Source organism: Lolium perenne, chromosome 4, assembly GCF_019359855.2.
Source record: "Lolium perenne isolate Kyuss_39 chromosome 4, Kyuss_2.0, whole genome shotgun sequence".
Taxonomy (NCBI): domain Eukaryota; kingdom Viridiplantae; phylum Streptophyta; class Magnoliopsida; order Poales; family Poaceae; genus Lolium; species Lolium perenne.
In genome coordinates, this window is record NC_067247.2 from 341697136 (window position 1) to 341724631 (window position 27496).

The 27496-nt window shown below is 48.4% G+C and overlaps 2 protein-coding genes across 2 annotated transcripts; one reads left to right on the forward strand and one right to left on the reverse strand.

Annotated features, from left to right (window-relative positions):
- The first annotated feature begins 3102 nt into the window (after positions 1-3102).
- On the forward strand, positions 3103-9284 carry LOC127296646 (protein NPGR1). The gene is made up of 6 exons (XM_051326819.1): positions 3103-3283; positions 5191-5514; positions 5600-5876; positions 6158-7374; positions 7458-7605; positions 8625-9284. The coding sequence occupies exons 2-6, from the start codon at positions 5311-5313 to the stop codon at positions 8957-8959; spliced, it is 2181 nt and encodes a 726-aa protein (XP_051182779.1). The 5' UTR covers positions 3103-3283; positions 5191-5310; the 3' UTR covers positions 8960-9284.
- Positions 9285-10665: 1381 nt separating this feature from the next.
- Positions 10666-12824, reverse strand: LOC127296647 (small ribosomal subunit protein eS1). Its single transcript, XM_051326820.2, has 6 exons — positions 12669-12824; positions 12466-12571; positions 11643-11780; positions 11378-11563; positions 11089-11289; positions 10666-10992 (listed from the first exon to the last, which is right to left on the reverse strand). Exons 1-6 carry the CDS (start codon positions 12725-12727, stop codon positions 10894-10896), a joined length of 789 nt encoding a protein of 262 aa, XP_051182780.1. The 5' UTR covers positions 12728-12824; the 3' UTR covers positions 10666-10893.
- Positions 12825-27496: the final 14672 nt, after the last annotated feature.

Below are 27496 nucleotides of genomic sequence, written 5' to 3' on the forward strand. Positions count from 1 at the left end.
GCCAGTGCCATAGCAATGGCCTGCTCCTCTGAAATGTCCGGCGGCTGGGTCTCCGGATCCCACGCCGGTCCGCCGTCGTCGTGGTCATACTGCGACATGGCCACGTCGCCGTCCTCGTCCTCGTCCGCGTGCTCGTGGTCGTTCTCTTCTTCTTCGACGGTGATCTCGCGCTCGAAGTAGGCTACGTCGGCGAGGTAGGCAGCGCGGCGCCGCGCGTTGAACTCCCACGTCCCGAAGGAAATCCAGTTGTAGGAGTTAAGCGCTTACGCCGGATCCTCCCGCAGATCCGGTGGCAAGATCGCTCGGCGACGGCGCACCTCGTCCCGCCGCTCTCGGCCCTGGCGCAGCACGGGGGGGGGGGGGGGGGCCCGGCACGCGCCGCGAGTTCAGGTACCAGCCCCCTCCCGGCAAGTTCGCGGCCGGCCATGGTACCGGCCGGTTTTCCTCCCATAGCTGCCGCGCGAGGTCAACGCGGACGTACCGGCCGAGCCGTGCCTTCTTGCCGGAACGCGAGCCGCTAGCCTCCTGGTCGTTCTTCGTCTTCCCGGAACGGCTAGCATTTCTTCCCCATGGCGTTGGTGTGGTGGGTAGTGTGGGATTTTGGCAATGGTTTTGGTCGGGGAAATGGGCGCCGGCAGCGTCCCTTTAAGAGGCTCCGACGCCATCTCGCCTTCAATGGCCTGCCAGTGCAACGCCTACTAGCTGCGCACGCTCGCGGAAGCCAAGGCACGCCATTAACGCGGCCCCTGCAAAGGCTGCAGCGCGCCACCCAGAAGTAATACCGCGGAAGACAAAGCAGTTATGCCGCTGCCAGGCGGGCCCGCGCGAGAACCGAGCGGACACTTTGCGCGTCCGCGCAACGTCCGCGGAGACGCAAACCTGACACATATTTGGGCCAGGTTTGCGTCTCCCCGCGGACGGCCCGATCACTTTGCGTCGCCCCGCTGGAGGTGGTGCCAGACGCATTTCCGATCACAGCGGACACAAACGATCGCTCAGCGTCCGTTTCTCTTACCAGTCATTACCCACAACCAATTGCTCTAGGAGGAGACACATGTTTGTGCCCACATAGGATTCTTCCCTTCCATGCTTCGTACGATTACCATGGATCGGCATACATTTTTGCAATGCGGCATGTGTCCTCCGTGACCCGTAACTCTCATCTCATCTCGGGGGGAACAAGGTGTCACATGACCCGCAGAGCGGCCATCACCGCAGCAATCGATAGATCAAAAGGGGGAACATGACAAGATTGCGACTGCAGTGGGTCGAGGCCAGTAGAAACCAGCAGCCCGTCATCGTCGTCTCCCGGTCACCGTCGCTGTGCTGAGGTGGGCGGTGGCTGTAGAGCAGAGCAGGGAGACAGGTCTGGAAGGGGGTCGAAAATGTCAAAGCCTAGCCGTCCTAGACTGCTGCTGTAGTCCTTCCTGGAGCTGGAGCTGCTGCTGTGAATCATGGCAGTGATCTCACTGGCACGCTGAGCTTCTCCTCTGGATTCTTTTGTCAATAAAGCGCGGCACGCCGCCCGCTCCGGCTCTGCTCTGCTCCTTGGAGTCCTTCCTTTCCTACGGCACCGTAGAGTGCAGGCGATTAAATACGCCTGGTCCTTCGGTCCGTTAAATTATTTAGTGCTCGAGTACTCCTACTGTACCAGTAATGGCAAAGCTAACCGATTATTTTCGTCTGGCATGGACGGAGCATCCAGATTCAGACGCAATGTAGGAATTCTAACGCCATCTCCAACGGAGGAGCCGCGACGTATTTCGGACGCTTAAAATATTCACGCGTATCCGTTTGCGCCAGTCTAAATGGATGAAATTGACTGCACGTCCGTTTGCGTCGGTGACTCCAGTGACACGACATATTTTTTTTTTGATTTTGCATTTTTTCAACATAAAACATAATTTACATAATAAAAGATAGGAAAATAAAATAAAAACCTAAGAACGGCTGTGCCTACTGGTCGTCGTCGTCGCTGTCGATCACGACAAGCTCCGGTACCGGCCGGCCGGCTGGGAAGTGGCGGAACATATGTCGGTGCCGTCGGCGGTGGTGGAGGTGGAGCAGCCCACGCCGGTGGTGGAGGTTGAGCAGCGCACGCCGGTGGTGGAGATAGAGGCCCCACGGGTTGTACAGCGGAGGTGGAGGCGGCGGTTGCACCTATTGCGTGGCCGAATCCTCGAGCGCCCATCGTAGGGCCTCTTCCTCCGTGAGGCCCGGCGGTATGATGTCGGTTGCATACCGGGGCAGCGGTGTTTTCACCGATCGGTCCACCCCCGAGACGAGGACGTTGAGCCTCGCGATCTCGTCGTCGGTCATCGTCGTCTCCGGGTACTCGAACTTCCGGCCCTCCGCCATGGCCAACTACCATTTCTAGAAAATGCAGGCGACGTAGTCGTCGCTATCGCCCTTGGCCTCCTTGTTGTGATAGGCCAGCACGTCGTTGTAGTCGTCGTCGTCATCCTGTGCAAGTGCCGGCGGCTGCCATGTTCGGCGACAGGCGACGATGGATGGTCAAACGGGAAGTCCCTGTCGCAGAGGAAAACCGCCCTCCTCCTCGGATCCTTCTCGGTCTCGCGCCAGGTGCACCAGGTGTCGGAGTAGATGGTGTAGGCGGGATCGGCGCGGAGGTCCGTCGACAGGTACCGCCGACTGCGTCGGATCTCGGCGCTCCTCTCTAGCTCGCGCGGCACAGGCGGAACAGACACACACCCGAAGGTAGCTGAGCCGCCAGACACAAACTTGGCACGAAACATTTCGATTATTATTTTGTAGACGTGCCAAGTTTCACAGATCCATTTCCATGGAAAAATTGGAGATTTCTCAGCAACAACTGTATTAAGGAGGCTATTTGTAAAGACTCTATGGTTAATTGATCAATAAAGTATGAAGTTCTATCAAAAAAAAAAAAACCCTTAATTAGTGTGTGGGAGTACATGGTACTAGTTCCGTCAGTCACTTTGGGTTGGACTTGGGGGTGCGTCATGCCAGGGCCAGGCTGGGGTGGGCTGACGCTGACGAAAAAGTAGGGGGGTAAAATGGTAAAAAGAGCCCGTCTCGTGCCTTCCTAGTTCCTAGTACTCCGCCAGAGGTGAGCCGCAGCGCGCAGAGTGAGAGAGAGGGGGAAGGCGAGGGAGAGATCCTCCTCGCGTCGCGTCCCCATTCACACCTCAATCTCACCACGGATTCCTCTGCGCTGCTGGCCGCCTCCTCGTCTACCCCGTTCGTTGGCCGCGGCGGATCCTTCCCGCCGCCGACGCCGACGCCGCGCACGCGCTTCACGGTACGTGCTGCTCTTCCTCCCACCCTCCTCTCAACCTCCTCGGCGCCGCCCTCCGTTCCCGCGGGCGCTGTGGAGTTCCTTACGGGCCTACGTCCGTGCTTCCGTTCGTGGGTGTTGGTTCGGTGTGGTGTGGCGCGCGGAGGATCGGCCCGCTCCTCGTGCTGTTTCTCGACTAGAATTCTCGGGTCGGGTGTCTCGCTCACTTGGTGGCGAGTACATCGATCACTTGGATGAATGTGGGTCGGCTGCTTCGGCCCAGGAGGGGGTGAGAACTGAGCAGAGCATCACGGGGTTTCAGTTTGGTAGTTTGGTGTTTAATTACGGCAGGTTTAATTTCACTGTGGGCTTCGTGAGTATTGCGGTGTGGTGTGGGGGAGGGAAGGAGGATCGATCGGCGCCTTGTGTTGCGGTACAACTCCGCCTAGTTTTAACTTGATGGCGAGTGCGTCGGTTGAATATGAGGCCAATGAGGGGCATCGGGAGAACATCATGGGCCTATAATTGGTAGTTTGGTATTAGTTCGCGTGCTTAATTTCACTGCCGGCTGCACTGCTGCAGGCCTGCAGCTCTGCTGGCACCGCCATGTCAGTTGTTTTCTCATCTTGCCTGCCGTGAGGTTCCTTTGGGAGTGCGAGAGGAGTCGCTAGAATTCTGCTTTGGTTTGTCGTTTCCTCAAGTGGGAGTGCGATGGATGGTGGAATTGCTCACTTGTTGCTTGCTAACATGGTATTTGTAGGAGATGGAGATTTTGTACTGCCATCTTCTGGGAGCTCTCACACTTGCAACTGTCTGTCTTTCTGAAGCATCCCATATGGCTTCCAAAATATATTCGTGAGGCCTTCTGTTGGTTCAGTGAATATTTGCTGATACCACCATGTTAGTTGCCTTATTTTCTCAGCAGCGTGGTTCGCGAATAAATCATGTTTGCACTCCTCGGGAACGTGAGAGGGATCGCTAGAATTCTGTTCCGTTCGCTGTTTCCTGAAGAAGCAGGAATGTTCTGACGTATTATGCTTTATAAATTATGAGGGAACCAGTGTATGCAATGCTTGATGGATGGTGGCATTGTTCAGTTGCCGCTCGTAGAATTTCGGTGTCGCTGTGTTCTTGCTGAAAATGATAATGGCATTTGTAGGACAGTAGGAGATGACTAGGTTTAGGGCTCCTGATCTTTCTGGGAGCCAACACTTGCAACTTTCTTCCTGAAGCATGCATATACCCCTCCCAAATATTCCTGGAGGGTTTCTGTTCGTTCAGTAAATACTTGCCCTATTGATCACCTGTTTGGTATTTGTAGTTGTGTATAATTGTTCGACTGTAACTCTGAAAGAGCCTTACTGCTGTCAGCTTTAACAAGTTGCTAGCATGGAACCTTGTAGTTTCTTATTTCGTCTGATTCTAGTAGAGTTTTGGTGTGGCTATGTTGTTGCTGAAAACGGTGGTGGTGTTTGTAGGAGATGAGGTTTTGGACTGTAATCTTTCTGGGAGCTTGCAACTGTCTTTCTGAAGCATGCAGATGCCTTCCCTAATATTTGTGAGGCTTTATGTTGGTTTGCTGAATATTTTCCCTGTTGGTCACCAGTTTGGTGTGTCCAGTCTGGTGTGTAATTGTTCTTTGGCTGTAAACATGAACTAGCTTCACTGTTGTTACCTTCAATAAGTTGCTAGCGCTGAACCGTGTAGTTGCTTATTTTATCTGATTCGTTCGTCATGTTTACCCAAGAAGAAAACATTGTCTGGACATGATTTGATAGTTTGATCTGGGAATGGAATCGCTAAGCCGATTTCAAGATTTGGTTTGCCTTTATGTTGTACTGTGTTTTTTGTAGCTAACTTCCTGTACGGTGTGCTATTACTGCATGCTTATTACAATGTGTACTGAGCACCATTCATCTTTCCCTTGCCAGGTTCTCTGGTCTACTTGATGAATATTTAATACCATCATCCCCAAGGAAGATCCTAAGAGAGAGAGAGAGTGTGTGAGGGGAATTTACATTTGTTTATGTAAATTACCCGTGTGGCAGATAATGGCTGCGATGATGTTATGTACGTGCAGCGGGGACCAATCCAAATTTGAAGAGATGCCACGATCACCGGAGTCTCTTGCGACACGGGACTTCTCAGCAAGTGCTTCTTGTTCGAGAACAGGAAACCGAGAAACAACACCCGATGATAGCCAAGTGAATGAAGTGGAATCAGACTTAAGAGAGACTCTTTCACTAAATTATGAGGTTTGGTCGAATCTTTCTCTCTTCAAGGAAGATAAGTTATTTTTTCTGATTTGCTCACTGTTAGATTTATCTGACTATATAACAGGAGGCCCGAGCATTGCTAGGTAGACTGGAATATCAGAGAGGGAATTTCGATGCAGCATTGCAAGTCCTTCAGGGAATTGATATAAGAAGCCTGAAACCACGAATGACCACAGCTATTACTGAAAGTGCCAAGCCTAGAGTTTCTCCACGTTCTTCAAGAAGGAAAACCTCACAAGTGAATGGAATGCTAGTGCATATGTCAATGCATTCTGTAAGCTTACTTCTAGAAGCCATATTGCTTAAAGCAAAATCCTTGGAAAGTCTTGGCAGAGTGACAGGTACTGACTGGATTTCTCTCTCTCTATTGTTTCTTGCCTTTTACTTTAGCATCACGGCTTGAAATTATCATAGTAGCTTTAGAAGTTCTGCAAAAGAAAAACATTTAATTATGCAGGCCTTTTTCTTATGTTCGTAAGATTAAATAGAAACTGAAACCTATGTAATTGTATTGGATAAAGCCATATGCTACTTCTGTGTGTACGCTATGCATATGTCTCAATTCAAACCCCTACACATCCAGTATGAATATTTTTCTGATTCAATGGTGTCTTCATGACAGATGCTGCAGAAGAATGCAGAACCATCATAGACATTGTAGAATCTGCATGGCCGAGTGGCGTTCCTGAAGGTACTTCTGAAGAGTGCAAGTTGATAGATATGTTCCACTCGGCTCTAGAATATCTTCCTAATCTATGGATGAGAAGTGGTTGTTTTGAGGAGGCCATAATTGCATATCGGAGGGCTCTCGGAAGGCCCTGGAATTTAGATTCTCAAAGGTCTGCTAACTTACAGAAGGACTTAGCAGTGACTCTATTATACTGTGGTATTGAAGAGAAGTCAACTCAGGAGTTCAATCAGCAACAGAACATGATAACCCCTGAGAACAATCTTGAGGAAGCAATTTCACTACTGTTCGTACTTATCAGAAAGCTAGCCTTCCAGCAAATAAAGTGGGATCCTGACCTCGTAAATCATTTGACATATGCCTTGTCATTATCTGGCCATTATGAAGTCTTAGCCAGGCATCTAGAGATGTTGTTGCCTGGAACCTATAGCAGGTCAGAAAGATGGTTCATTCTCGCGCTTTGCTACAGTGCAGCTGGCATGGATGATAGTGCCTTAAACATCATAAGGAATGGTTTCCGTGTGCTACAGAGAAAGGGAAAACCTCATATTCCATCTCTTCTTTTAGGAGCCAAACTATGTTGTAAGAACCCAAAGCATGCTTCTGAAGGAATAGAATTTGCAAATAGAGCCATGAAGTCTTTCACAAGTCATGATCTACATTTCATCAGTGTTGTAAATCATTTTCTTGGTGTCTGTTATGGACCTTTTGCTAGGTCATCCACCTGTGACTCGGAAAAAATGAGATTGCAAGATGATGCACTGAGGTTGTTGCAGGATGCTGCATCACTGGCGAAGAATAGTCCTGAAATACTGTACAGCCTTGCTTGGGAAAATGCAATGCAGCGCAAACTGAATGCAGCTATTGAAAGTGCGACGGAATGTCTTGAACTGGTGACAGGAAGTTCAGTTAGTACCTGGAAGTTGTTGATTCTAGTGTTGTCTGCACAGCAGAATTTACAAGAAGCCGAAGCTCTAGCAGATTTAGCACTAGATGAGGCCGAGGAAGAGGAGCAAATGGGTATTTTGAGGCTAAAAGCACAGATTCAGGCATCCCGTGGACAATTCAAGTCGGCGGTGGAATCTTTAAGGAGTTTGCTTGCAATCATTCAAGCAAAGAAGGAAGTTTGGAAATCGACCCCATATGATAAGGTGCAGCCACTGTCACTTCTTATTTTAAGTCAAATGATCATATGACGTGTCTTCTTTCCTTAATATCAACTTGTCCCTCACAGGTTAAATCACTACATAAGTTAGAGATGGAAGCTTGGTTAGATTTGGCCTCAATATATACAGAGCTTGAATCATGGCATGACTCAAACATCTGCCTTGACAAAGCCGAATCCATCAATTCCTTCAGTTCAAAGTGCTGGCATGTCAAAGGTGAATATCCTTGCCTACTTAATTCTGCTATCATTTATGGCTTATTGTGCTCCACATGAGGCCTGGTTTTGGATGCTTCATTGTAGTAAGCTACATGCCTAACATAAAAGATTTTACCAGATTAATTAAATAAGTTTTCTCATCAACAGGGCCAACCAATTTTTACCAAAATTTCTCCATACCTTAGTTTGACGTCTAAACCTTAACACTCCAAATAATATCAGGACAACCTGTTCTTACCAAAACAACTCCACATCAGTAGTCCTGTACACACTGCACAACCTTTTCTCCATACCTTGCACGCTAAAAAAAGAACACCAACTTTACCAGTCTCAGATTTACATGTTACATGACGATCACCCTGCATTTAATGATGGTTAAACTGTTGAGCAAACTCTGTGATATTAAGGGTCTTAAAAGCTCATGGTATTTATTTGCAATCAGCTTTGACACTAACCAAAGCTGAGGTTGTTTTGGTAAGAACATAGTTGAGGTTGATATTACCTGGGTGTCCTTAAGTAAAAGTTTCTGCTATTTACACACCAAACATTAAGAGCTTCATAGTTGAGGTTGATATTACCTGGGTGTCCTTAAGTAAAAGTTTCTGCTATTTACACTAACCAAACATTAAGAGCTTCATAGTTGAGGTTGATATTACCTGGGTGTCCTTAAGTAAAAGTTTCTGCTATTTACACTAACCAAACATTATGAGCTTGTCAGGCTCTCACAACAGTAAAAATGTTTGGAAGTTGAAGGAGATAGGATATGTTATCTACATTAATAACTATATGTCAATTCAACATTATTTGCATATTTGTGGGCTACGGATCCAGTGACACGTTGCATATGAAGAGCAAATAAAAATATGATGGTTATTCCAGATATCTGAATGGATAGCCAAGGCCCAAGGGCCTGTGTATGTTAGATTCATATCGTTGTATTGTAGATCGATTACTGCAGTTACTACTGTTCATTCTGCCCTATGATCTTCATAAGCGCTAACATGTATTACTTTCCAGGCCTTATATTGGAGGCTCAGTCCTTGCACCAAGAAGCCCTTGCGGCATTCTCATTCTCCCTATCCATCAATCCAGACTATGTCCCTAGCATGGTTTGTATGGCTGGAATTCTAAGAAATGTTGGAGGGAAGTCATTGCCCATCGCGAGAACTTTCCTGCGCAATGCCATCCGCCTAGAGCCAACAAACCATAAAGCCTGGCTGGGGCTTGGACTTGTCTCGAAATCCGAAGGATTGCCCCTTGAGGCTGCCGACTGCTTCAAGGCCGCCTACGAGCTCCGAGAGTTGTCGCCGATTCAGGACTTCTCCGAGCAACTTCCCATCTTGCTGCAATAGAAACCCATTGCCTTGCCAGATATCAAAAGAGAGAAAAATCCATTGCCTTGCGCCCTTGCCAAATAGCACAGGTTTTTGCTGCAGAGATTGTGCCTTCTCATTGTGCCCTTTCTCTGCAACCGGTAAATTATGTGAATGTAGTATACCAATTTCTTTAGATGGACATCCTTGCCAATATTGTCTTATGGAAGAGAAGCATAAATGGTAAATTATGTGAATGTAGGTATATCCATTTCCTTAGCTGGACATCCTTGCCAATTCTGTTTTATGGAAGACAAGCATAGATGGTAAATTATGTGAATATAGGTACTATATCATTTCCTTAGCTGGACATCCTTGAAAATTTTGTTTTATGGAAGAGAAGCATAGATGGTAAATTGTGTGGATGTAGGTATATCCATTTCACTTAGTGTTGCAACGTTGAGCATCCTTGGCTGGACATCCTTACAAATTTTGTTCTGTTGAGAAAGCATAAATGAAAGAGACATGCTGCAAGTCCGATCTTAGCTTTTGGCCGGGCAGGTTTGCATTGCTCAGAAAAATGTTTCCACATAATAATGAAACTCATAAAACAAGGTGATCCGGTCAGCCTGCTGCCCACTGCCGTAGGTGATGCGGTGCTTGATCTTCTTGATAAGAAGATTCTCCGTCGTCTGGCCAAGGTTTGGGTGGCGATTGTTGCGCTCCGCCTTGCGCCGCTCCTTGATCTTAATTAGATTCTCCGTTGTCTGGCTGCCACGCTGATGAGCTGCTTAACGGTAAGGCCATCGAGGTTCGGGCGGCGGCCGAGCATGGCGTCATGGAGGAGCGTGGTCTCGCGTAGTCGCGTTGGCCGTTGTGGCGCTCCGCCTTGCGCAGCTGCTTCCGCATCTTGCCTGTGCGCTCCTGGACGTAATCCTCCCCAAGTCCCCATCCGTCTTCTTCCATTGGTCGATGTCTGGCATGGACTTCAAACGCTTGATTAATGGGCATCACCGCATCACCACCGGGAGGGACGGCCAGACTCGAGTACTCCATGATCACCTTCTTGCGAGCAGATTATCCAAGTTAGCTAGAAATCGAAGGGAAATGTATTACGGTGTTCTTATGAGTATGGGATGAACAGATTACATACATCCACGTGATCGGAAAGGAATTATTCTGACAGATCTGAGGATTGCTGATATAATGCTGGTTAATGAATTTAAATTCTTATAACCGTGTCCACTGATTTTCATTCTTTTTTTTGTGCGGAACGACTTGCACCTTTATTTATTGTTCAGAATGTTTGCAGCAGGAACAATAGGGGGATTTGAAAACCACACATGACTATGTGGATCCCCGTTTGCTTCCCGCCGTTCGTCTGTGGCTAAATTTAGACTCAGAAAACTGATTCCTCTTCATGAGGATTTGTTTGATGATTATGCATTGCTGACCACTGCATGCCCCCTCGTTATCTCTTTGATTACAATCAAACAATCTCATCATAAACAGTTGCCCCTAGTGCCACGTCATGGACACAGCTAGCATGGAAACCATCTGAAACAAAAAGTGATACAACTTGGGCATACATTGATCTGATATTAGACGAGTACACGTCAAATGGTGGTTTTGACTAATAAAATGCATGTGCCTACCTAATCCAGAAAGTTAAAATATGCCAGCCGTCAGTTCACAGTGAAGAGGAATGAACTTCAAGCTAACAATAGAGGATGCTCGAAAAATACTGAACAGATAATACTAAACATTTAGTTTGAACCATCATAACCTCCATCCAGAAAAATCACAAACAAAACAAGGCAGATAGCTGGCTAGGAATGTCGACAGAGAACTCAAGAAATATCAGCCATCAAAACTGACTAGGGAAGTTCACGACATCCACCTACAGGTGGTGGTACATCATATATCATGTTCTAAATATTAAGCAGCAAAACAGGCGATGGGGACTACTCTCTCTACTCAGCAGCAACCTCCTCAGCACCGGGGACAACCTCGTCTCCCTCGGCAGGCCTGTCAACCTTCATGCCAACATCCTCCTTGTAGTCACCATGAACCTGGAATGGGCAAGAGAAGTCGCATTAGAAATTGAGTAGACATGGACAAGAGCACTGAACTGAACCACAGTGAATATGATGCTGGGAGACAATTACCTCCATGAGCTTCCCCAGGTCGAACTTGGGTGCCTTCAAGATCTTCACCTTGCGGACATACACGTTCTGGAGCGGGAAGATGCCCGCTGTCTGCTTCTCGATCTCCTTTCCGATCACCTCAGGTATGAACTTCTGCACCAGCTCCTTGAGGTCACAGCTGGCAGCCTGGTTCACCATGATCTCAACCATCTTGCGGCGGATCTACAAGATACAATGATATAAGTAAATAAGCTGCTCCATAATTGTCAAACAGTGATACACACAGGTGAGAAAAGAGAACCAAATTTACCTGTCTGATCTGGCTGGCTTGGGCGTAGCAGGTACGCTTCACCTGGTTGGGGCGTCTCTTGGTGAAGCCAATGCAGAACATGCGGAGCATGTAGTTGTCAGTAGTCTTCACGTCCACATGAGCCTCAATCAGAGACTGCCATTTCCTCACAAGAGACCTGAGCTTGTCAGTGGTGAAGTCCATGCCCTGGAAAACAAGAATAACTGGTTAGTAAAACAAATATACAAAAATAGCAGCAACAGTATGAAGGTATAGAGAACAATACCCAGAAGTTTGTAAGGACATTCATCCCCTGGACATCCTCAGCACGGAGTCTGATCTTCCTGTAAGCCTGGTCCTCATCGTTGTTAAGATCAGCTAGGGACACTTCAAAAACCCTGTGCTTGAGACCCTCAGAGGCAATCTGAAACAAAGATTAAAGGATTAGCAATAAGCTAGTACTGTAGGGATTACTAAACCAGAGAGCTTAGATGTACAATTCAAAACATGTATAATGACAAAAGATCTATCAACAACATATTAGTACCTCACAAAATATGCATATAAACTTCCAAGAGCAATGATCAATCAGAACACCACAACAGAATCATGTTGATTCCTATCAGAATACAGGTAGCTAGTGTACATAACAATAATAATTAATAGGCTATAACCAAAATTGGGCAAGTGTGAACGAATAAGCATGGTCTGATTATACATATATTGGGCTGAATGAATGCCAAACACCGCATTGAGTCATTGACAAGACAGATAACACATATAACTGCATAAAATAGTCAGTAGAGCTCAGCAAGAGCGTGTCTAGCTACGAGGGGTTGGATTAAAATGATTTAATTCCTTCACTTGCCTTCTTAATCCTTGGTAATACAAATATAAATCTACACATGTACGAGCACTGCAAAGGCCTAACATGCGTACTAGATGCTAAATAGACAGCCTAGTAGCATTCACTACATGTGAAAAGACTAAATCGCAATTCACAAATCATAGGCGAGCACGCAAACGACTATACAGCTAATCCCAGGAACAGACCGCATCAACGTCAAACAAATACCGCGCGCTCAGACGCAAGGTCGAGGAGAGCATACCTTGGTACCCTGTGTCCTGGACACGAGAGTCTTCCCAATGTTGCGCTGGCTGAAAATCAGCGGCGCCTTGATGTCGTACCACTGCTTCTTGGTGAACGGGTCGACGCTGCAAAATCAAAGAAAACCCATCAGCGCACGACGAAGAGAAGAACAGCGGGAACGGATCCTAGATCGAGGTAGAGCGGGGTGGGGGAGGCACTCACGCCTTCTTCTTAGAACCCTTCCTCCCCTTGGATATCCTCTTGTTCTTGCCGACCGCCATGGTTGCCGCTGGCTCGTGGAGTGGCGGCGCTGCGGCGTCTGGTGGCTAGAGCGTCGGGGATACTTGGGCGCGAGAGGAAACCCTACCGGGGCGACGGGTCCTTTATATAGTCCGCTTCGAGGGTTTCCATTCCATCGTGCGGTCGCGAGGGGCTGCCGGGTGGATGGACGGATTTGATGAGCGGAGCCCCATTTGGGCTCTTTGGGATGGTGGGGGTCCGTTTGGCCCAGTAGTACATGACACGGGCTTGGTTTCATTTCTTTTTGTACTCGGCGCAACCAGAACTTGGGCTGGACAACAGGTTCTATCAAGGCAGTCTAGGCTGAACAAGTACAGCCCGTTGCACCTAAAACGGTATAGCCCCACGACAAAAAAAAAAACGATATACACCATTGCCGTATCTTTCTTTTCACTTGTTTGAAATTTAGGGTTCTAGACTCTCTACCAAAAAAAAAGGGTTCTACTCTCATTTCCGCCCCCCCCCCCTCCTCTCTCTCTCTCCACCCCTCTCGTCTGAGAGTGTTTCTTGTCGACCCGGCGCTCCTCCCCCTCTCCTCCAGCGGCTCTGCCGGCCGGAGTGGGAGGGGGAGGAGAGGCCGACCCTCTCTCTTGTACAGCAGTAGGTTTAGGTGGTCTACCCATATGGAGCCTGGCGTCATGCCATTAGGTTGGAGAGGTTTGCTGGATCTGTCTGGCCAGATCCGGTGTAGTTTAGGGTTCCTTCTTCTTGCCTAGTTGCTCCGGTGGTCGGAGATGCTTGTGAGGAAGAGGAGCACCTTCTCCTTCAACAAATCCAGTGTTTGTGGTGGAGGTGGTCGGAGAAGGGGGAGCTCTTCTCTCTTGATGTCCATGTCGTGCAGTGGTGGCGATGGGAGATGGCAGATAGGAGTACTTTCCTTCTTCTGGCGGCGCCTTCACCGGTGGCGGTGGTTCTGCTTCGTCTTGTGCATCCAAGCTAGAGGTATCTCTGCCTCTGCTATCCATGGCCGGCATGGCGGCCTTGCTTCGTCAACCTCCAGATCGGAGGCCCTGCTTCATCCCACCTGTTGGAGCTCGACGCGTTGCTGCTACCAAGTGGTGCGTCCTCGGTGGCTCCAAGGCGTCCAGCAGCGACAGATCTTCGCCGGAAATGGGTCTTCATGCACTTGTGCCCTGTTCCTCGGCGGAGACGCTTTGAGGATGTTGTCGGCTGGTGGTGGAGGCACTCATGGACTTTATTGTGTTTCTATCTTAAGTTCTAGGGTGTTTTTTGTAAATTGGCAGGCCTTATCCTCAAATTGCTGGATCTTTAGGGCGAGTGTTGTAAAAGGGCATGTCTGTAAACTTGTACCTGCCACATGTGTTTATTGAGGTTCTTCCGGGGTCTTCTAGATCCCTTCTTTGTGCAAAAAAATAGGGTTCTAGTGCTTCACGCTTCCCAAAGGTTTATGGTCACATATAAATAGCATATTACAAAAAAAAAATGGTGGGGAGGTAAGAAAGGGGAGCGGAAGACTGCATGGGTATCGTGGGAGGATATGACGCAACCAACGAACATGGGGGGAATGGGCTTTCGGGACATTGAGCCTTTTAATCTAGCATTGTTGGCTAAGCAAGCTTGGTGCATTACCCAAGACCCTACAAGTTTGAGTGCCCGTATCCTCAAGGCAATATATTTCTCGAATGTGTCTTTCTTTGAAGCAAACTTGGGTTCTTCGCCATCCCAAGTCTGGAGTGTGATCTTTGAAGGGAGGAACACTTTTCTCTAGGTATGATCAAACGGATTGGGAATGGAGAGAACACGAGCATTTGGGATGTTAATTGGATCCCAAGAGATTACAAACTAAGGCCGATATGTCCTAGAAGTAGGAACCCTCCTACTTGGGTCTGTGAGTTGATCGATCCTTCCTCAGGTCAATGGAAAGAAGATAAGCTAGAGGACCATTTTATCCAGAGGACAAAGAGGCAATTATGGCAATACCTCTTAGTACGAGGAGACAAGAGGATGTGTGGTCATGGTACTATGAGAGTAAGGGTCTTTTTACTATAAGATCAGCTTACCGTTTGCTAGTAGTTATTAAGAAACAATGAGGTGATTAAATTGATCACAGTGCGAGTGGTTCAAATACTGGAGCAGAAAAGAAATCCTGGGCAAATATGTGGAATGTTAAAATCCCATCAAAGGTCAAGGTTTTTGTATGGAGGCTAGCTCGCATGTCGCTACCAACTAGAGTTGTACGATTGCGGCGAAACATGGCTGGCAACAAGGTATGTGCATTGTGTCATGTTGTTGAGGACTCCTCGAGGCATGCGTTGCTCAACTGTAACATGGCACGAGTGTTTGGCACTAGCTCTTTGGATCTTTTGGCTTCTTGATACTATGAACCAAGCTGAGCTTGCAAGGGTTTTGCGCATGTTATGGGCAATATGGTGGGCACGTCGCAAAGCTATTCATGATAATGAGTTTCAGAACCCTATGTCAACCGTGTGTTTGGTAAACAAATATCTAGAGGAGCTGGAGGTGGCTTCGATGTATGCATCATCATCTACCAACGTAAGTAGTATCAGACCAAGGGAGAAGAAGAAGTGGTTTGCCCCTGAGGCATGTCAATTTAAAATCAATGTTGATGGTTATCTCGAGGCATGGGGACAAGGGAGCCGTTGCAGCAATCTGCCGAGACGAAACATGGAAGTATATTGGAGCATCTGCTGTGATGTACCAGGGGCAAAATGATCCAGCTAGTCTGGAAGCTCTAGCTTGCAATGAAGCTCTATCGCTTGCTCTTGATCTTCAGCTTACTAAAATAAAGGTTGCTTGACGTGGGCATTACCCTTCGGGTAACTGACATTGCCCTATCCTGTATTAACTAGTTGGAGGCCCATGAAGGCACTTGGAGGCAAGGCGGGCCACCTGGATGGCGTACCAGAAGATTCCTTGGCGGGCAAGACGAGGAAGCAGCCGAGGAAGGAAAGATTAGATTTAAAACTACCGTAAACCTAGTCGTACTCGGTGAGACCTCTTGAGACCTGGCCACCTATATAAAGGCCAGGAGAGGGGCTGCCGAGGGACACAATCAATCTTGGTAATCTTAGCCATCAAAAGCTTAGAGCTAGGTCACCATAGCAGTTATCCATCTCGACGAAATCTCAGCTGAACTATTCGACACCCCATTGTAACCCAATATCTTCATAATCAAGATCAGACAGGCAGGACGTAAGGGTTTTACCTCATCGAGGGCCCCGAACCTGGGTAAACCGCTCTCCCCGCTTGTCTGTGAACCGATGTCTCGTGTCAGCTTGCAGGATTCCATCAACCCTAAGCCCCAATCGGAGGGCATTGCCGAGGAGTACCCTCGACAATTGGCGCCGTCTGTGGGAAGCCTGTCGGCACAAGGCAGGTCATCGGCAATACCAGTCACATCTGCGGCGTTCGTACTCGAGTCACCAACACCACCAGATCCAAAAGACCCGATCCGCTGCTGATCCTTTGAGTTCGTACCACATCTTGAGTCGTCGCACTCGACCCCTGCGGAATCGTGCGACGGCATGACCACAACTTTCGAGGTGTCCACTTCATCATCGACTCCGGAGGCTTTCTTCGTCTTCCTAGGACAAGTACATCTGGCTCGAGGACCTCAGCCTCGGCAGGTGACGCACCGGCAGCAACCTTGGAAGTCCCATCCAGAAACATGCAAGGAGGCAGCCGAGGAAGTTTCGACCTCACGGCGGGAAGAAGGAAAAGACGAAGGGACCTGCACCGTGGAGAGGAAGAACGTACAGCGACTTACCCTCGCCAGTCCGAACGAGGACAGCAGGACATGCAACCGATCCATGGCCGCACCCGTTCACCGTATCTATCGGCTACGGAGCAGCTCGAGGCACCATGTTACCTCCACTCTTACATTGATCCGAAGGATGGTCGAGAGAAATCCAGTCATCTGCTGAGGAACTGCCGACACTTCCTGGAGATTCGACAGTTCTGTAATGATCTCAGAGCCGAAACTATGTCAAGAGTTCACGCAATGGAAAGAAGGGCGGGGCCTACAGTTATCCACCAGAACCATATGTACCGGAACCGTACGTATCGGCAGGAGGAAGCGAGCATGTACCAACAGAGGTGTTTCCGGAGCCATGTGGGCATGTCAGCATGATCCATAAAACCAGCTTTTCGAAAAGGGAAATCAAAAAATTCTCACGAGAAGTGAAATATGCGGAAGTTGCTATGGTTGATACACCCGAATTCATCGACTGGTCAGAACAGAGCATCTCCTTCGGCAGAGCAGATCACCCGAAGGCCGTCCCCAAACCGGGTCATGCAGCCCTTGTCCTTGGGGCACAGATCGGGGGATACAATATGAGCAAAATATTCATGGACGGAGGAAGTGGCTTGAACCTACTATTCGCCAGCACAATGAGAGCAATGGGTTTAACAGTCGATATGCTAAGAGAATCTGACACAGGGTTCCACGGCATTATACCGACTCGACCCGCTTATTCTCTTGGTAAAACGTCATTGGATGTAGTCTTTGGCACGCCCAACAATTTCAGGAAAGAGAAGATCGAGTTCGAAGTAGTTGACTGGGAATCTCAGTACCACGCCATTCTCGGCAGGACCGCATTTGCCAAATTCATGGCTGTACCCCATTACGCGTACCTGAAACTGAAGATGCCAGGCAACAACGGAACCCCAATAACCGTTCATGGAAGCTTCGCTCGATCAGATAACTGCGACAGGGACTTCCAGAAGATCGCCTCGAAATTCGGAGCCAAGGAAGAACTCAACGCAGTCGACGCCGTTACAGATCACACGCAACCACCAGCCGACAATCGACACATAAGATCCGATGAGTTTGACGCTGCAAGGGAGGCCAAGAAGCTGCAGGTGCACCCCACCGACCTGAAGAAAACGGTCAATACATCGGCTGACCTTACTGACGCATAGGAAGGCGCGCTCATCGAGTTCCTCCGTGAGCGCTGGGAGATATTTGCATGGGAACCATCCGACATGCCAGGTATTCCCAGGGAACTCGCTGAGCACGCCCTCAATGTTGACCCGACAGCCAAACCAGTACAGCAATCAATGCGCCAATTTTCTGAACCAAAGAGAAGAGCAATTGGCGAAGAAGTTAGTCGACTCCGCAAGGCATGATTTATTCGAGAGCTTAAGGAATCCGAATGGGTGGCTAATCCCGTTATGGTGCCGAAAAAAGACACGACCGCCCTCCGCATGTGCATCGATTACACCAGCCTTAATAAGCACTGCCCAAAAGATCACTTCCCACTACCCCGTATAGACCAGATAGTCGACTCCACAGTCGGATGCGACCGTCTCTCCTTTCTTGATGCATACTCTGGGTATAATCAGATCAAGCTGAAGAAAGAAGACCAGGAGCTAACCGCGTTCATCACCCCACACGGCGTTTTCTGTTACAACGTCATGACCTTTGGGTTGAAAAACGCAGGAGCAACTTATCAACGTTGCATGCAAGCTTGCCTTGGAGAGCAGATTGGGAGGAACATTGAAGTCTACATCGACGACATCGTGGTGAAGACGAAGCACGCCGCCACTCTCATCGATGATTTGCGAGAAACTTTCGACAGCCTAGACAGGTATAAAATCAAGCTGAATCCCAAAAAATGTTTCTTCGGAGTGCCAGGGGGACAAGTACTCGGGTACTTCATCTCAGCCAGAGGAATTGAAGCCAACCCTTTGAAGATCAAAGCTATTCTCGACATGGAGCCGCAAAAGAATCTGCACCAAGTGCAACAGTTGGCGGGACGATTAGCAGCGCTCAGTAGATTCATCGCCAAGCTAGGAGAGAAAGCTTTGCCCTTCTACAACCTGATGAAAAAGTCAGAAAAGTTCGAGTGGACAAAGGAGGCGCAGGAGTCCTTCAACAACCTGAAGAAAATCTTGTCGACGTCCCCAGTCCTTGTAACTCCGCGCGAGAAAGAGACGTTGCTTATGTACATAGCTGCAACAGCACAAGTCTTTAGCAGCGTTTTGGTCGTCGAACGAGAAGAAGCAGGGAGAGTTCATGGCGTGCAGAGGCATGTTTACTACCTTAGTGAAGTGCTCACACCTGCAAGGCAGAGGTACCCCCATCATCAGAAGCTGGCATACGCAGTATGGAGGTCAGCTCGCAAGTTACGGCACTACTTCGCAGAGCACCCGATTATCGTCGTGAGCGAAGCACCACTGAAGAACATAATGACTAATCCAGAGGCCACAGGTCGAGTGTCTCAATGGGCTATCGAGATAGCACCACACGACATAACTTACGTTAATCGAACAGCGATAAAATCCCAAATCCTCCCAGATTTCGTGGCAGATTGGATCCAATCACAGACACCAGCAGCACCCGACATGTCGGGGTCATGGATAATGTACTTCGACGGGTCGAAACGGAGCACAGGTGCAGGAGGAGGAGTGGTATTGATATCACCACAGGGAGATAAGATGAAGTACATACTACGTATGAATTTCTCCCTGCCGACGAACAATGAAGCGGAATACGAAGCGCTGCTACGCGGAATGAAAATGGCGAAGGCGTGTGGGGCAACTCGCCTAGAAATCTATGGAGATTCAAACTTGGTGGTGCAACAGTCGATGAACTTATGTGACGCGGTCAGCGACAACATGATCGCCTATCTGCAGTTGTATCAAAATATGGAAGCCAAATTTGAAGGATGTGAGCTCAAACATATCGGCAGAGCCAGCAATGAGGAAGCCGACACTTTGGCAAACATCGGGTCCACGTGCTCCCCCATCCCAGACGGAGTGTTTTACGAAGTGATCATTCAGCGATCGATAAAAGAAAAGGTGTCGACACCTCCAAAACCGTCGGCTGACGAATCAGAGGTGAGCCCGCAGCAAGTTGCCGAAGAACCTCCAATTTCTCCTGCCGAACAAGTCCTCCTCCTTGAGCCACTATGGACCAGGCCGTTCCTAGCGTATCTAACAAAGCAGGAGTTGCCGGAGGATCCAGTAGAAGCGAGACGAATCGTCAGACGGTCAAAAGCCTTCACCATAGTAAACGATGAACTCTACAAGCGCAGTATTTCTGGTATTTTCCAAAGGTGTATTGCTATTGACGATGGAAGAGCACTGTTGCGCAAGATACACGAAGGAACCTGCGGACACCATGCAGGAAGCAGGGCCCTCGTAGCAAAAGCCTTCAGGGCGGGATTTTATTGGCCAACGGCAGCATCGGATGCTCGAGATCTGGTCATGAAGTGCGACCCCTGCCAGCGTTTTTCACCAAAGCCGCACGCCCCTGCGACGGATCTGATGACAATACCTCTGGCATGGCCCTTCGCTCAATGGGGACTCGACCAAGTTGGACCGCTGCCGAGATCGTCACCTGGAGGACACACGTACCTACTGGTCACAGTCGACAAATTCACTAAGTGGATCGAGGCAGTACCTGTACGAAACCAAAAAGCTAAAACATCAGTTCAATTCTTCAAGGGAATAACCTGTCGATTTGGTATGCCTCACAGTATCGTCACAGACAACGGAACTAACTTTGACTCCAAGGAGTTTCAAAATTTTTGTGATGACGGAGGAATCAAACTGAAGTTTGCATCAGTGGCCCACCCACAGACCAATGGCCAGGTGGAAAGGATCAACGGTCTCATAGGGGATGGCCTCAAGAAACGCCTTACAGGTGCAGCTGGAGCCTGGGTCGAGGAGTTACCATCCGTACTCTGGAGTTTGCGTACTACACCTAACAGGTCGACTCAGTACACCTCATTCTTCTTGGTGCACGTAGCCGAAGCAGTTCTACCAGCCGACGTTCGGTTTGAAGCTCCTCGGTGACAAAGATACACGTAATCCTCTTCCAATATCGCGACAGATGTCGTGGACCTCCTCGACGAGGCACGAGATATTGCCTTGGCAAGAACGACGGTATACCAGCAGGCGTTGAGAAATTATCACAGCCGACGAATACGCAGTTGAAGCTTTAATGTCGGGGATATGGTACTTCGGCTGAAGCAAGAGAGACCCTTGAAACTTGAATCCCCATGGGAAGGACCATACATCATCACTGAAGTGATACCAGGAGGAGCATATCGGCTCAAAAACCCAGCTTCAGGAAAAGACGTTGAGAATCCATGGAACATCGCACAGTTGCGACGGTTCTATACATAGGATACGATTGTTTTTAATTACTCGACAGCCCTTAAGGTTGCTTTTGCGCTATGAATAAAGTTCTAATCAGGTTTTCTACCTTTTTTCTTGCTCCAGGCCTTATCACCCGAACATACCGTTTGGGGCCCCTACCATTGGCTCTTACTCCCATCGGGAGCGCTGGCCTAAAAAATGCGCTCACACAGTGTCATTAATTAAATACTCTCAACGAGAGCTAAGATTAATGACACACAAAAACAACCAATCCAAGCCTCGAGAAAATACGCGAGTGCTGCAGTCGATGGTTACATTATCACAAAATAAGGCTCAAACCGGTGCACCGCATGACGAAGCCAAGCGTCTAATTCCCCCAACTAAGTCGATGGGTCTCGCTCTTACAAAATTTACATATCGACTTCGCAATAACATTGCAAAAATTCAACGAAGTCGTCGAGAGAGCAGGTTGAACTGATCACTCAGCCGCTCTCGACAATAAAATACCAATCAAACTAACATAGCGTGCAACGCACGCAGTAAATTTGCACAAAACAATCTTATGCAGATACAAGGTTATTACATTCATGACCGGGCTCCCTGGTTCCCTTGGGTCCTTAGGTCCCTCTCGAGGCATGACTCCATCCGAGAAATAATGGTATATGCAGGACCTCTAGCAATATCATAATATTGGCCTAAACTCTTCTCAGTGTTTGCTACGGCTCTCAAATCTAAAGATGGATGGCATGCCAAAACCGAAGCAAAGGCAAGCTCAGCACCAGCCAGAAGTTCTTTCCGCACCAACTGGCGAATCCTTTCGGGAGACTTGAATCGGGTGAACAGGGCAGATAAAGTTTCGGGTGCTTGGTCCAGAGGAAACAAAGTCTTCCAAACCATCGTGAGATGAGCGTGGAACTTATCAAAATAGTAATGCGCCTTCTCCACCCGGTGCTCAAACTTCGCCATGATAACAGCCTTCGGACGATGCAGCCATAAATCATGCTTCGGGTGAGCAACGTCAGTCATCGCCTCGACCTTTTCATGGATCTGATTCGTCATTACTCGAAGGATTTGAAAAAAGCTCGGCACGGGAAGAAGATGAAGGAATCTGCAGTACAGTCCTCACTTCAGAACAACATTAACATAAAACTCCCACCGGGAGCACTTGGCATATATGTTACATTCAAAAGATTGTTCAAATTGGCAACAGAGCCGAAATAAAACAGGACTAAGTCAAATTGCGATTGGTCTTATTTACAATAAATCAAGCAAGAGTTCAAGGGATCGCCGATGATGAGCCAGGGGCAGCTTCAGGAATAGGCTTGGCTTGTGCTTCATCTACCAACTTCAGGAGTTGATTGGCACATGTCACTGCCGATCGTTTGAAAGGTTCAAGGTCGACTAAATGATTGTCATCATCCACATGCAATGCCTTAGACAACTTCTCTAAGTCCGATCCCATCCCGTGGCCCATTAGCAGCTGGAAAGTAAGGACCGCCCCAAACAAGCGGGAACGGCGTTTCAATACCTCCACAGGCTCGGAAGAATCAACAAGGAAGGCATCCGCCATCTCGCCAAGAGTCTTGTCCTGCTTCATCTTCGGGAAAATCATCGAGTATAGCCTCGACAATGCTCCTTTAGTCTTTTGCAGGAGTCCAAGGACTTGGACGTTAGACTCAGCGGCAAGCGACTGGGCATCGGCTGTAGAATCCTCCCGAAGCTGATGGCGTCGAGTGATAGTTATATTGGCGGCCTCTGAAAGAAAGACATATCAGTAGCTAGTGAAGAAATACCAAGAAAGAAACTATGTGTCATGAATTTTACCCAATAAATCCTTGATGGATTCGCGGAGGACGCCTTCCTTCTTGTCGGTCGCAACCGCTGCCGCACGCCTGGCGTCTTGTTCATCCTTCATTTGCCGCTTCAGCTTCTTCAACTCCTCCTTCAGCAAGGCATTTTCATTCTTGGCGTCGGTAGCAAGCCTGTTGGCTTCTAGCACCTGATCAGCCGAAGATTTGACAATCTTTCGAAGCTGGGTGTTTTCAGCCTCTAGTCGGGTAAATTGCTCGGCGAAATCTACCACAGCATCGACTGTGGCGTAAATCGGCTGCAGCAAGGGAGATCCAGAGGACTCGGTTGATAAAAGAACTCAGCAAAACAAGGTAGATTAAATACTTACGTGGTCACGACCAGCCGACGAAGTAGGAGCATCGCCAGGAGGAATAACCTTCGACACTGGGATTTTTTCCACGACCATCCTTGTGGGAGGCATCGACTTGGCAGGAGAAGGATTCGGCTCCTTAGCTGATGTCGTTTTCTCAACAGATAATTTAGCCCTCTTCGCAAGAGGAACATCATCATCATCATCAGAGCTACTTAAGAAGAATGCACAATTAGCGTATGAAGCAGTAAAGAATACGTCAGAAAGGGGTTAAAGATGCTCACAGGTCCAGGTCATCTTCAGCAGCGAAAAAACCTGTTGAACTTTCCTGGATAGGAGGAGGCGAAGCAGTCCCAATGGCATCATTTTCCTGTCCGCTAGGACTTGATTCAGCCGTTGTAATAAAATCATCGTTTACCTGCTTGCGTCGCCTGCTCCTAATGAAGGCATCATCTTCAGCAGCTTCTTCCTCTTGGACATCGCTGTCCTCAAGGGCGTGTTGGACGTCCTCGGTCTCCTTAGAGTCGTCATCGTCGTCCTCTGGCTCCACGCCACTTTCGGGCGGAGGAGGATAGCATTGAGCAATGGTGGGGGCCTGTCGGGAGAAGAAAGCTTGTAAAGTGCAATGAAGGAAGAAACAACAACAACAAACAAGAAACGGTGAAGAATTACCTCAGTCGGAAGATGGTGTAAATCATAAGGGGGACGAGCCGACGTCAACACAATGTTGTCCTTCATACTGAGGCATGTCAAACGGCGGACTTCGTCTCGAAGTTCTTCAGCCGAAAGGTCGGCAGAGCTGACCCTGGACTTGTCGCCTTTGCCAGTGTAAAGCCACAATTGGTGGGGGCGAGACATTAGTGGCTGCACTTGACGTTGCAGGAACACTGAGACTACCTCAGTGCCGCACATCGTCAAGCCACCCGTATTCTTCAGGACGACGACCTGGTCGAACAGCCTGTCGGCTGTCACCCTCTCTTCGGGAGAAAGGGCGTTTTGCCAGGATTTCTTCGGCTTAGCTATCAAGACATCTTTGAAGGGAGGGAGATTCGAGTGCCGCCCGTGCACCACAGGGTCTCGCAGATAAAACCACTTGCTGCGCCATCCTTGAACGGATTCCTTCATTGGATAGTCGAGGTAATCGACTTCCTTTCTGACAACAAAGCCAACGCCACCGACGACGGGGGGGGGGGGCATTGCTGTCGTTATGACGCTTCACATAAAAGATCTTCCTCCAAAGACCCCAGTGGGGATCGATGCCAAGGAAGGCCTCGCAGACGGTGATAAAAATGGAAAGGTGGAGAATGGAGTTTGGGGTTAGCTGCCAGAGTTGGATCCCGTAGAAAAAAAGAAGGGAACGGAGAAACTCGTGGGCAGGAAGAGAAAGACCCCGGAACAGGAAAGCAGCAAACATGACAGTGAAGCCTTTCGGAGGCTTTGGGCGAGAAACGGAACCTGGAAGACGAATGTCATCTTCAGATGCGGAGATGAAGCCGAGGGCTCGCAGCTTGTTCACATCACGATTGGAAATGGCGGAGGCGCTCCAGTCGCGGCTGACCTTAACCGCGTCTGAGGTGCTGGCGCTCTTCTTCTTGCCCATGGCGTACGGAGCTTCTGAAGGAGGAGCAGAGGGGGAAGGAAGGCTTGAGCGAGAAGATGAGCAGTAAGAGGAGTGAAAAGTGAAAACGAAGAGGCCCTCTATTTATGCCATAAGAATTTGTGTAAAATCGTGGCCATAACTCCACAAACGTCGTGGGAGGTGGAGCAGATCTGGTTGTGCATGTGGCGCTTAAAGAAAGAACGAAACCGACGGCCCATTATTCCCATGTTGCGCGAAAATCGAGGAAACGCCTCGGTCGCCGCGCATGCACTAGTCAATTCCTAAAAAAAATTGCCCGCGCAGAACTAGGGTGGGCCCGTCAGGTCAAGTCTTGTCAATAGAGCCACAGCGGCAGCACATCATCAGTGACATCATGAAGAATGCTCGAGGCATGCGAAGGAATAAACATGTATCGGATGGTGAACTTGAGTCTACGCACGGATTGCAAGCATCCGTACCTAGACTCGGGGGCTACTCCCATCGGGAGCGCTGACGCGCACCCGACAGAATGAGGAGTCGAAGGAAAAAAGGATTGAAGAAAAATTGGCTAATCAGCTCGAGTCTGCACTCGGTTGCAAGCATCCGCGCCCAGACTCGGGGGCTACTCCCATCGGGAGCGCGTGGCGCGCACCCGATAGAACTTTTTTGCACTCCATGATCATGCCCAGGGACTTGATTCTGTGTAGGGTAACGTTGTTTTGCCATCGGCAGTTAACCAGCAAAAGTTGGGCACGTTACTCATTATCCCTTGCATGAGGAAAATATATCGGATGACCTACGAAGACTTGCAGAAAAACTTCGGCAGAACGAAACGTTCGAGTGGTACAACTTGAGTCTACGCACGGATTGCAAGCATCCGTACCTAGACTCGGGGGCTACTCCCATCGGGAGCGCTGACGCGTACTCGACAGAGGAAGATGATGCTGATTCAAGAAGAACAAGAACAATCGAGGAGAAGAACATCAAAAGGAAGCATGCTTTAGTCTCTACCCGAACTATGTTCGGCTAGACAATCGGGGGCTACTGACGTGGGCATTACCCTTCGGGTAACCGACATTGCCCTATCCTGTATTAACTAGTTGGATGCCCATGAAGGCACTTGGAGGCAAGGCGGGCCACCTGGATGGCGTACCAGAAGATTCCTTGGCGGGCAAGACGAGGAAGCAGCCGAGGAAGGAAAGATTAGATTTAAAACTACTGTAAACCTAGTCGTACTCGGTGAGACCTCTTGAAACCTGGCCACCTATATAAAGGCCAGGAGAGGGGCTGCCGAGGGACACAATCAATCTTGGTAATCTTAGCCATCAAAAGCTTAGAGCTAGGTCACCATAGCACTTAGCCATCTCGACGAAATCTTAGCCGAACTATTCGGCACCCCATTGTAACCCAATATCTTCATAATCAAGATCAGACAGGCAGGACGTAAGGGTTTTACCTCATCGAGGGCCCCGAACCTGGGTAAACCACTCTCCCCGCTTGTATGTGAACCGATGTCTCATGTCAGCTTGCAGGATTCCATCAACCCTAAGCCCCAATCAGAGGGCATTGCCGAGGAGTACCCTCGACATTGATTCTGATTGTTTGGAAGTAATAAACAAAACTTGAACAACAAGGTGCCATGCCGATATGTCATGGTGTTGAAGGAAATTGAGTACATTAGTTCTTTGTTCTGGGTGGCTTCTTTTAGTCCTGAGTTTAGGGAGTCAAATGGGGATGATCATTCTCTTGTAAAAGCTGTTGTATCTCTACCATATGGTCGTTACACCTGGCTGCTAGGGATGCCATAAATCACTTGTATCCCTGTGAACTTGGTTGATGAATAAAAGCTCCCTTTCCCCCCCCCCCCCCAAAAAAAAGATACGGTTCTTCATGTTGCTAAAAAAAGGTACGTTGTTCATCGTTGCGTCTATTTAGGTTTTTATTAATCAATGTTAAGAAAATCGGTAATCGTTAACTGCTCGGTCGGTTTGGGAGTAGCGATTAATCAGAATTTGGACGATTAACTGATTTAATTGGTCGGCTATTAATCGGTGCAACCTACACAAATTAGGACTTAAAAATAGTTTATATAAGAAAAATAATAGTATATGAGCCTCTATATGTCTGGCCCTAGTTCTCTAGAGCCTAAAATTTCAGAAAAACATGTACGCTTCTCCTCCGTGACCTAATCTTCAAGGTCACGAGTGAATTAGGATCCACTAGCCAAAGTCGCGTTCCTTCCTTCCAATTCTTCTCCTCTCACCTTTAAAGTTTATCTTCTCCCAGCAGCTACCTAGGGTAAGACCCCTCTTACACCTCAACCAGCTAACCTATTGAAGGCGTCCTCGAGCTCCTGCACGAGCTCCTCAAGGTGGTCGAGCTCCTGTATCTTATGTCTGGGTAACTATGAGTAACTGGCTAGGAGGGAAGGAACTAGTTGGCGATAATGGAAATCGAGCTGCTGGAGGCTGCAATCAAGTGGGAGCTTCGCAAAACCTACTTTATTGGGGAGAGTTAGAGCGATACTAGCGATATGCATTGAAAATTTCGTAACTTTTTGACCAAGTGTAGTAGTTAATCGGGAACATACCTAGTAATCGGACTTTCGGTATGATTAATCGGGCTAAAGAATTAACACAAGAGATTAATGGTAATCGGCACGGTCAGGCCCCTAGTAGCGATTAATCGGCCTAGTAATCGATGAATCGGCCTAGTTTTTGAACAGTGTTATTAATTAGCTAGGTTAAGTAGTTTAATGTAGTGTTTGGACGTTAGGTTCTTAATTAGCTAGGTTAAGTGGTTAATGTACTACATAGTTTTGGTCAAATTGATGTTGAATTACTGCATAGTTGACTAGGTTTCCTTTCAAAAATTTCAAGTGTCAACAGAACTTGATTTAGTTCTGTTAGTTAACTATTACTG

Bases quoted from the DNA above. Each gene is read 5' to 3' on its own strand.
- LOC127296646 (XM_051326819.1), top strand. From the start codon at position 5,311: ATGGCTGCGATGATGTTATGTACGTGCAGCGGGGACCAATCCAAATTT. The intron at 5,515-5,599 runs GTTTGGTCGAAT...ACTATATAACAG, and splicing joins CTCTTTCACTAAATTATGAG to GAGGCCCGAGCATTGCTAGG. The intron at 7,606-8,624 runs GTGAATATCCTT...ATTACTTTCCAG, and splicing joins AAAGTGCTGGCATGTCAAAG to GCCTTATATTGGAGGCTCAG.
- LOC127296647 (XM_051326820.2), bottom strand. From the start codon at position 12,727: ATGGCGGTCGGCAAGAACAAGAGGATATCCAAGGGGAGGAAGGGTTCT. The intron at 11,781-12,465 runs GTATGCTCTCCT...TCTTTGTTTCAG, and splicing joins CCAGGACACAGGGTACCAAG to ATTGCCTCTGAGGGTCTCAA. The intron at 10,993-11,088 runs GTAATTGTCTCC...TGCCCATTCCAG, and splicing joins ACCTGGGGAAGCTCATGGAG to GTTCATGGTGACTACAAGGA.